At 46.7% G+C, this 10,770-nt stretch overlaps 1 protein-coding gene across 1 annotated transcript; it reads left to right on the top strand.

The window, feature by feature from the left end:
• The first annotated feature begins 1,844 nt into the window (after positions 1-1,844).
• On the top strand, positions 1,845-10,388 carry CD8A (CD8a molecule). Its single transcript, XM_016136404.2, has 6 exons — positions 1,845-2,464; positions 2,553-2,918; positions 3,551-3,661; positions 3,877-3,984; positions 4,613-4,643; positions 6,778-10,388. Exons 1-6 carry the CDS (start codon positions 2,419-2,421, stop codon positions 6,827-6,829), a joined length of 714 nt encoding a protein of 237 aa, XP_015991890.2. The 5' UTR covers positions 1,845-2,418; the 3' UTR covers positions 6,830-10,388.
• The last annotated feature ends 382 nt before the right edge of the window (positions 10,389-10,770 follow it).

Here is a 10,770-nt window from a genome sequence, read left to right as displayed (position 1 = left end):
CTTCAAGGAGACTAAGATGGGACTACTCTATTTTAAATCATTGCACCCCCAAATCTGACCATCATCATACTCAGAGGCATAGTTCCCAAGATCCAAATATCTTCAGGTTGACTTTGGCTTTTCTCCATGCATCCTCCACTAGGCAAGATATACTTTCATAACGTCCATCCTCTTTACCACCCTCCTGATTGCATCCTTTGGCCGGCAGAGCCATTTTACAGTCTTTTTTGCAGTGGGAACAGAGAGATAATGCAAAATGGGAAGCTGCTATTTAAAATGAAGATTGCCATGTCGGTGGCCTGTCTGGACTTTGCTGTTACCTTCATTTATGTGAGTTAAGACACAGCATTGTGTCTACATAACCAAGGACACACACACACACACACACACACACACACACACACACAGATATGCCAGGGGATCCTTTCATAAGTATCATTACAAAGAGTTTCCTTCCCCAACCTCCCTCAGCTTTAATTTGAAAATGTTACAAATGCTGGTGCAAATCCTCAATGACACAGAGGCATTATATCTACTACAGCTTTGCTTAAAAGTGAGAAGCTGCTTAAATGAAAATGCACCCATTTAGAAGAATGGGGGTAGTTCTAAATGTGTTGATATGACAAGTCTTTCTTCTACTGTTAGATAAGACAGGTGAAGATGTAAAATATAAGTACATAGTATAACTGCATATGTCTAAAACCATGCATAAACATTTGTTTATGTACAGATAACAACTGAGGCACATACTCAAATGTAACACTGATTTTCTTTGGAGAATGGATGAGGAGAAGGAAAGCTGAGAGAGAATTTCCTCTGTATTCTTTTTTGTTTTGTCTGAAGTTTTTCAAGAATATTTAATTCTTTCGAATTAAAAAACACTTTAAAGAACTGTTCTAAATAAAAAATGTTAAATGTTCCATGTTAGGGTAAGCATGTTAGATGCTTTGAGAAGGGGTATGGAAGCATCAAAATCGAAGTAATTTTTTTTTTAAAGCCCATTCAACACAAGTTCAGACCTCACAGAGGGACTGCAGTTCCATAAACACAGCTCAGTCCAAGCTGTGATGTGCCATCCAGGGGACACGGTCCCCACTGGACAGAACTCACAGGTGAGGCAGACACATGTAACAGGTAAGGCCAGATGGCTTGACTCTAGAACCAAGCAATGTGAAGATCACCTAATATAGGATTCAAGTAGGAAGACCAGGGAACCCCGAAGAAATTGGAGGAAAGCACCCACTTGGTCTGGAAGGTTTCAGGACAGCAACAGACAAAAAGGAAGGGAACACATGTGTGCCAAGGCCAGGCGAGGGAAACTGCCTTCACCCACACATTCACTCAAACTCCACACATCCCTGCCCGGCACTCAGAGACAAGGATACAGAGAAATGAGGTCAAGTCCCACAGCACTGTAGCTGGCCTCAGGACTTAAGCAGAAAGCCTTCCAAGCAAAGGGAACAGCAAAGACAAGGGGAGCCCTGAGTTTAGACAACCTCAAGGCCTGTGAGAATGCGGTAGGGGACCTGGCAGAGGCTGGGCGAAACCAGCACCCAAACAAAGGCTTTGATCCAAGCCAAGTTTAAGCATCCGTCCAGTCCTGCAGGTCACCGGAGGTGGCAGGAGAGACACTATCAGATCCCTTTATGAGACTAATGTTCACAGCTGGCGTTCGAGGACTGAACAGAAAAGAGACTGGTGTGGACACTGTTGCAATGACCCTAAGAAGTAATTAATGTTGTGTAGCAAAGGATTAGCCACTAGGAGAAACTCCCAAGGGTGCAGTTAGCAGAGGACCACTAGCCTCACAGGAAGCTGGGGTGGTTGCTGCCTCACTGAAGTCTCTTAAGTGGAAGGGAGAAGACCCTACCTCTGTGAACACCAGGCTACCCTGACTGAATTCTCCGGGAGATGGGCAAGTCACTAACCGCTCTTCCTTTCAGCCCTCAGCAGCATTTTGCAGACAAAGCTCCAAGATAACAGTACTAGACACTTTGAGAGAGGGTTAAGGAAGTGGTCACTACTCTCTGCTTTCCTGTTCACCCTCGCGTCTTGAAATCTCTACTCTCTCTTCATCTTCTGTCACTCCCACAAGAGTGCCATTTTAAAGGGCCATTTCCAAGCCTTTTCCCTGGTTCTCAAACCTGTAGTTTTCAACTGACCCCAGTCGCCGACAAGGTTGCCTAGACGGCTCCCATTCATGGGCCCCAGCTCCCTCACTGGACTGGAAGGTGACAACTGCGAAAGGGAGGGCGACTCTATTCTCAGCGGACTTTAGATGACATCACATCCTCAGAAAGCAAAATCGGACTCGGCAGCCGTCGGGAGGGCGCCACTTCCCCACTCCTTATTTCGCTGTTTCCTGCGCGTTCCACTCGCGTCTGAGCTGAAAGCTGAGCCGCGCCGCAGGAGTGCGCCATGGCCTTGCTGGTGACCCGGCTGCTCCTGCCGCTGGCCCTGCTGCGTGAGTTTGCGACCCCTGGGAAAGGCGGGGGCGGAGTTGGTGGGGGGCGCGGGGCTCCCGCCTCAGCTTCTCCTCCTGCCCTCCGCAGACGCTGCCGCGGTCCTCGGTCAGCCGCGGTTCCGGGTGTCGCAGAAACAGCCGACGCACCTGGGCAAGCCGTTGGAGCTGCGCTGCGAAGTGCTGCTGGACAACCTGGCGTCGGGCTGCTCGTGGCTCTTACAGCGACCTGGAGCCGCCGCCAGCCCTGTCTTCCTAATGTACATCTCCAAAACCCGGACCAAGCTGGCCGATGGGCTGGACAGCAAACACATCTCGGGGCAGATGATCAAGGACTCCCAGGTCTTCGGCCTCACCCTGCACCACTTCCGCGAAGAGGATCAAGGCTACTATTTCTGCTCGGTTGTAGGCAACTCGATTCTGTACTTCAGCTCCTTCGTGCCCGTCTTCCTGCCAGGTCTGGGCGCCCAGGGCGCGGCTCCTCTCGGTGTGGGGTTTGGGATTCACCTCTGAACCCATTTTCACATAGAGGCCCGCTTTGGAGCCTCTTAGCGCCCCTGGGGGCTACTTAGATATTGTTCCCATTTTGCAGACGAGGAAACTGAGGCTAAGTTTGTGCGTCTGAATGTGGCTTTTTAGGTCCTGCCGATCTGGGCTCGAGTTCAGGGGCTTGTGCGCACCCCGGGTACGGTACTTAAATGCTGAGCCTCCGTTTGCTTGTTAGTAAATGTGGATTTCAACCCGAGCCCACAAGGGAGCCAACAACCGCTGAACCTCGGAGAGAGGCTGTTGCAGGGGATGGAGCGGGCTCCTGTCTGTGTTCCATTCGTAAGCGCCGGGTGCACTTCGTGGAGCCCGGGACGCGGCAGGCTACCGTACCCGCCACGAAGGCATCAGCGCTGAGCCAGGAGGTCCCCATCCCATCTCCCCCGCCCTGAGGGCAGAGTGAAGCGCGGGGGACAGTCTGTCGTTCCTCCAGGGAACACCGGGAGAAGGCGTCCCCTAGGGCAGAGGCGCACGGAGCAGTGGGGGAGGGTAAGCGTCCAGATCCCCAGCCCGGCCCCCAACCACGCTCTGTTGTGCCTGCAGCGAAACCCACCACGACGCCCGCGCCGCGACCAACTACGCGGGTGCCCACCAAAGCTCCGCAGCCAGTGTCCCTGAGCCCGGAGGTGTGCCGGCCGGCAGCGGGCAGCACAGGTGAGGCGGGCGCAGGGTCCCGAGATGGTGTGGCAGGGACGTTGCAGAGCACGGGAAGAGCCATACCAGGGAGACGATCCGGGAGGTAGAGCCGAGGGCCGTTCAGGTGGTGGGGAAACAGAGTTCCGGAGCCGGGAGACGTGCCGGGGCTGTCGGGGTGGGGTGGAGGATCCGACCCTGCTCCTAAATGTCTGTGTCTTCGGTGTCGTCCGCAGACACGAAGGAGCTGCACTTCGCCTGTGTTATCTACATCTGGGCGCCTCTGGCTGGGACCTGTGTGGTCCTTCTTCTATCTCTGATCATCACGATCGTCTGCAATCACAGTAAGTCCAAGGAGATCACCGTGGGGAGAAGATGGCTTCGGTCCAGGCCATCGCGATGCTCGCTCGGGACAGCCCTTGAGAGCACATGAGGTTGAGATTTCTGGGATTCTGAGCTGCACCGCACGCCCTGGCACAGCTCATTTCTTCCTGGAGACAGGACGCGGGGAAGCCCCTCTCCTACCCTTTTCCACTCTCTGGGAAGTGTTTTGGAAGACGGAGCCCTATCTAACCCCAGGCGGCAGCACGTGCGGTGTGTTCGTTCCCTCCGCGCCGCCAGTGGTGACGGGACAGGTTCAGGGCGAGGGGGCCTCTGGGGCTCTAGGACCAGTGCCCAAGAGGGCTGGGTCAAAATCTCCACGGGTTGAGGTTTACTCACTCTTGGCTCCCTCCCGGTGAACCCCGTACCCGGCTTTGGGTCCCCCGCAGGTGACTGTACTAACCTATGTCACCTATACTGTATTTGCATTTTTTTTTTAATTATGCGAAGAGGGATGGAAAAGGAGCCCTCACCTGGGCTCTCAAGAGTTATACATATACAATCTTAAAGAAACAGGAAATGGAAAAGGGAAACCATATTTGGGGACCCCTGGGGGGACAGTCATTTTACCCCTTCTTTTTCCTTATCCAGGGAACCGGAGACGTGTTTGCAAATGTCCCAGGTGAGTCTCTTATAACATTTGGGCATTCTAACCCCTTGGGCAGCCCTGGGTTCAGGTCCTAGCTTCTCAAGCAGCAGATGGTGAGAACCTGTCTCAGAGAGAGGCCATGGCCCTGGAGTCCTGGGGACAGAGAGTCAGCATAGTGACTTAGGAGAGAGGCAGAAGGTTGGCAACTAAAGAAAATGGGGACCCAGGTTGGGCTGATGGGGAGCAGTGTGACTTTAGTAAATCTACATCTTATTCCAGCTAGCACCAAAAAATCCATGTGAAAGATTCCTCCAATTAACCCTAACTCCTCAAAAGACCTGGGGTCTCCTTACCCTGATGGTTCCAGCTGGGATTTGTTTTCTTAAGAAAACTCTTTTTTTCTACTTGCCTGGTCTAGTGTTTTGAGAGAGTCAGTCTTTTAACACCTGAACCAAATAAATAATAGCTTTGGTTCCTAATTTCCCTGTGCCAATACAAGGCTTTGATTTGCTGCCAAGGACTGGAGTGGAAGAAAAAGGGGACCAGCAGGAGGGGCAATTAGCTATCTGGAAGCTCAAGTGACTGCCCCATCCAATTCCAGCCCAGGATCATTCTGAAATGATCAGAAAGAAAACAAAACAAAAAACAATTTCTCAGTCTCCTCTCTCCTTCTTGCTGAGGCAAAGGCAGCCCTGCGCTAACATCTAACAAGCCCCCACTCTAGCCCCACACTGTGATGGGGGTTACACTCAGGATCTCTTATCCTCACACAAATTCCATGTGGTAGACACCACAGTCCCATCTCACAGATCACCGGCTCAGAGATCAGGAAACCTACTCAGGGTGGCAGAGACATGATTATACTTAGATTATCAATAGCAGCCATTATTTGATGAAAGCCTACAGTGTACCAGTTACTTGCTATATACTTACTTGCATATATACTTACATATATATGGATGCGTGTATGTATGTTAAATATATCTTTTTTAAATTTCAAGTCTCTTAATAATTTTGCAAGTAATTACTGTGACCATTATTTTATAGATAGGGAAACTGAGACTTAGGACATGTAGTAACTAGTTCAAGGCTGTAATGCCAGCAAGTAGCAGAGCTGCAGCTTCTATCCAAAGCTCAGGCTCCTTCCTGTAGTTGGCAACTAAGGGAGGAGGGAATTAAGGATAACCAACTGTTTTCACCAGTTTCTTTCGGTAGATGAAAACATTTCAAATTTTATACCTGGGGTTTGCATGGCACACTCCTTTATATTTCTCTGCAGGAATCCAAGTTCAATAATCTTACACATCATTCTTTTTAACAGTGGAAATATAAATGAATTTCCAATGCATATATTATAAGTGATATACCAAAGGGATAAAGACTCATTAAAAACAGAGAAAGAGTTTTAGCAATTTTAATATTTGGGGTGAAGTTGGGATCTTCTGGAGAAAAATCATTCCGTATCTTTATCTTTTCCGAAAATTCTCCTTTTGAAATGAATAACTGAGAATAAAATTCTGCTATGAAATACAAAGCTATGCAGATTAAACATATCCGAGGAACCCACATACCAGAGTTAACATACTCAGTGATGATCCAGGGCAACTCAGCTTCAACAGATAGATTTTGGAGGATGGTGTGTGCAGGCACGACACTCATGACAAATTGCCCATTTAGGAAATGCTAGCCCAGTACTGAATTAGCACACGTTTTTAGTGTGACACCAAGTTTGGGTCGTCGAGGGCTTTTAGAGAAAGCAGCTCTACTTGGCCGATGGTGGTGGTTTGTTTACATGCTTCCCTATCCCTGAGACCCTCCCAGGGGCTGAGAAGCAGGTCAGCTGATGACTTTGGTTATCCGCCTCCTTCTCTCACCTCCATGGGGACCTTGACAAAGTCTCCAAGAGGCAGTCTGTGTTGAGATCCTGACTCCTTCACCTCCTAGTTATGTGACTTCGGGCACATTTCTTTAACCTCTTATTACCAGTGCCTATCCCTCAGGTTGCTGTGAGGATTAAACAAGATGGCACAAATAAGGTACTTGGCAGGTTCCTGAGGTCAGCAGGCCAGTTCTATGCTGGGAGGCGGGGGCAGGTGGGTAGACATGAAAAAAATGCTGCACTACATTGCACAGGCTCTTGCTACAATGATGGTTGCCTCTTTTTCAGGCCCCAGGTCCGACCAGGAGGCAAGTCGAGCCCTTCAGAGAGATATGTCTAACACGGCGACGGACCCTGAGCAACAGCCACTACAAGACTCCAACCTGAGAACTCCCCTTACAAGGAGAGCAACAGTCCTCTTTTGGTTTTCGTTCTCATTATTATTTTCATGGGTGGGGGTGGGAGGAAGGATTACTTTTTCTTCACGCCTTTACTTTGACACAAAACAAAACTATATAATGTCTATGGTACACCAGAAGGGTTACAATACCATTACGCACATGTATGGTGGGAAAGGGCTGGCTGTGTTCTCGGAATCGGGCCGCTAGAGCTAGTGGGGGCCTCATGGCCCCTTGGTGCAAACCTTTTTCCCACCCATTTTACAAAGAAGAAGGCTGAAGTCCAGAGACTGGGAGAAGCTTGACCAGAGTCACAGCAAGGCCAGAGCTGTTCTTCCAGGTGCCTGTGTCTCAGCACGGGGTTTTGTGTTTCAAACCGCAAGGGAACAGATCACTTCTTGAGCACATGTGATAGACCCATTACTACACACAGAACCCTGAGAAGGTAAAGAAATATGAAAACTTCTGCCTTTCACAGAGTTCTATAATGTAGTTGAATGGTACCAGACTTTTTTTTTTAATAATCAAAATGAAATTGTATAGTATAATTGTATATAAACAAGCATGAAATTCTGCAAATAAATTGGATGGGGTAGACCGAATCCTGGAAAATGTATAACTCAATCTTTAAAGGAAATCTCTGAAATCCCGAAGTGGAGGCAAAATTGCTGTCCAACACTTCATTGAAGAGGGACCCATGAAAGAGGAGAAGCCACCTCTTTACAAATATGATTTGAGCATCAGTAAAGTTGGAGTATCAGTAAACTTGACATGCTATATTTGAACATGCTCCTGGGATCATTGATGCCTCTTTAGTTTATAAAAGCAGAATTGTTAGAGTTGCCAGCACCAGCCTTGGCCTCCCCTCAACCAGCAGTTGTGAGAATGTGGTAGAACAGAGTCTGTTCCGAGGAGGAGGCTAATTGCTTAAGCTGCTGCCCTAAAATGCATTTCCTCTCCACAGTGTTGTACAAGAAATATGCGCTCGCTGGAGGAAAAAACTTAAATAGATAAGGAAATAAAAATCACCCACAATTCTTTACCTCAGGTATAATCCATTGTTAATATTATGGTATACATTCTTCTTGCTTATTTTCTATGCATATATGTAAAAAATATACTTTGCTTTTAAAAAAATGGGATTGCACTATGCTCTTTATAAGTGGCTTTAATAAACATTTATGGCATACCTTTTAATGGCAAAATAATATTCCATTTTGGTTGTGCCATCATTTATTTAACTATTACTCAGCATTTAGTTGTTTCCAATTTTTCACTATTGTAACACTGCTAAAATTTTGCACACATCTTTACTTCTTTAAGATAAATACCCCAAAGTAAAATGACTGGGTCAGTCCCCACTTTCTCCGTGGACTCCCCCATTTTCACATTAATTAAAACAGATTAGCCTCTCCTTGCATCACCTTTTCTTTTCTTCTCTCTTGATAACAAACGAGCTGATACTCCTCTAGTACTAAATCACAAAATCTTGTGTCGGGGTAAAATATACATACCGGAAAATGCACAAATCATAAGTGTACAGCTCTGAGACACCATTAAGTGAGCACACTCAGCCAGCACCATGTCAAAATAGAACTTCCCCTGTCTTCCAGAAACTGCCTTCCATACATTAAAATTTAAAACCCAGGTACTTTTAGAGAACAGAAAGTGAGATGGAAAAGTATCTCACGTGTGAGAAAGCAAAAGTGAAAGGTGAAATATTTCTGACAAGAGAAAAATTCTGAGATATCTTAAATTACAGCAGGCTGGAGAGTGAGAGAGATAAGAAGAATTACCTAGTTAATAACTGTGGGCCAACTAACAAAATGACTGCTCACAATCCTGAATAAATCTTGGAGCTCTGAGCCAACTTCCAGATGGCTATCTAAATAGAAGTAGCAGATCACCAGATGCCACTAAATCCTGCTTACACATGAACTTTTTGGACTGCTGCCTAGGACCAAGCAATTGTAAATATTTCTTCCTTACAGACTGTGCACCTAACCTAGAACTGTGCCCACTTCACCTTTTCCCCTATCTATAGCCAATGTAAATTCTTTCAAAACAACTTCCATCCTTCTTCCCCAAAATGTAACGTATAAAAAAGCTGTCACCTCCAGGACAGTGGACATGTCTTCTCCACCTAGCCAAGCTGCTGGTAGTTCAGACTTCATGCCCCAGGACCCAGTCCTTTTCTGGCTAGCACGTGGCTCAATAAACCCTTTCTTTCAGAAAAGCTTTCAGCTGTGAAAGTTTTTAACACTTCCTATGAGTTGAAGTCTTGCTCTTGTTCTCTCCTCCCTGAATCTATCCAGCTGACCAGAACCAGGGGACACCCCCAGGGACTGAGGCTCAGCTCCGGAGCAAGCTCCAGGCTCTGAGGCTTCATGTGCAAACAGAGCCTGGGCTCTGGGCTGTCTCTGGGTTCCCTGCAAAGAGTGAGGAGGAACATCCTACAACAGGAACTCTTCCCCTCATGGAGAAACTTGTGATGGCTGTGGGGCACCAATGTCAAAGAATCTGACCCAGGGCAAAGATAGAAAAAGGGCATTCCCATCACATGCAGTACTTCTTCAACCTGCAGCTCAGGAGCCACTCTGGGGAGGCTTCAAAGAGTTAAGTACTTACTGATTTTTTGCCATACCCCCTAAAAAATGGTTTCACTTACCACAAATAAAAAATGGTAAACAATACTTTGGAGATTAAAAATATCAGTGTAGGAAAAAGTACTAGATTGGCCTTCAGGACCAGGGAGAAAACCCAATCTGTAGGCCATGAGGCTTAAACATGCTAAAGATGGGCCGCGAACTTCAGCTCGGGGCTTGTTGGTGACTCGTTTGCTCTACACTTGCAGAAGGAGCACCAGACAGTTCAAAGCTGGCAGCCTCAGGTCCAACAGTAATATTTCACCTGCCAATATTTACCCTGAAGTGTCGGTTTTACAAATATTCCCATAAGAAAGATGCCCACAATACATTTTTGGACCCTGAAGAAAGGAAATGACTCTCTATTGCACCGTAAACTTAATATCAGCTGGCTGAAATTCAGCCTTAATGTAGTTCATTTAACAAACGTTCATTTAACAAAAACATATCCTATTTGTGGAGGAAATGAAACAGATAAAATTGTGATTTATTTCTTCAGTTGTTAAGCTGCTCTTGAGAGAGCCTACTCTACACTCTGCAACTCTTCAACCAGTAGGTCAGGAATAGGTCTCCCTTTTTTACAGATAGGAAGCTGTCCCCGCACCACCCTCCCCCATCCCTGCCGTGTGGAAATCCTTCCCTGCACACAATTTTATGACCACCTCGGGTAGGAGTTATAAACCTGCTCCTAAAAGCAGGTGTGAGCATTTCCCCACCAAAGAGAACTAAAGGCGACCATGATTGCCTTAGATTAGGTTAAATGCAGAGGCTCTGAAACCAGCTTCCAGGCTCTATCTACTGTATTCTGTGGCAAGTGACCTAATGTCTTGATACCTCAGTTTCCGCACTTGTAAAATGGGAGTAATAAGGGGGCCAAATATGGGGAAAAGGGGTATGGGGAGGGTGAAGTGGGTAAAGGGGATCAAATATATGGTAGCTGAAGGAAACTGGACTTTGGATGGTAAACACACAATAGAATATACAGATGTTAAATTATAATGTACACCTGAAAATTATATAATTGTATTAACCAATGTTACCTCAAAAACTTAATTAAAATAAAATAAAATAAAATAAAATGGGAGTAATAATAGTCCCTACCTCAAAGGGTTGGTGGGACTATATGAGTCTTATATTTATTTTTTAAGTGCTTTAAACAGCACCTGGCACATAGTAACAAATAATGCTGAATAAATCAATCGTACTGAATTCCTCAAAACTAGCATCATAACAATTAT

This window comes from Rousettus aegyptiacus, unplaced genomic scaffold (genome assembly GCF_014176215.1).
Source record: "Rousettus aegyptiacus isolate mRouAeg1 unplaced genomic scaffold, mRouAeg1.p scaffold_m13_p_7, whole genome shotgun sequence".
NCBI classification, from domain to species: domain Eukaryota; kingdom Metazoa; phylum Chordata; class Mammalia; order Chiroptera; family Pteropodidae; genus Rousettus; species Rousettus aegyptiacus.
The sequence above is the reverse complement of the archived record's forward strand: the minus strand, read 5'-3'. Positions and strand labels throughout refer to the sequence as shown.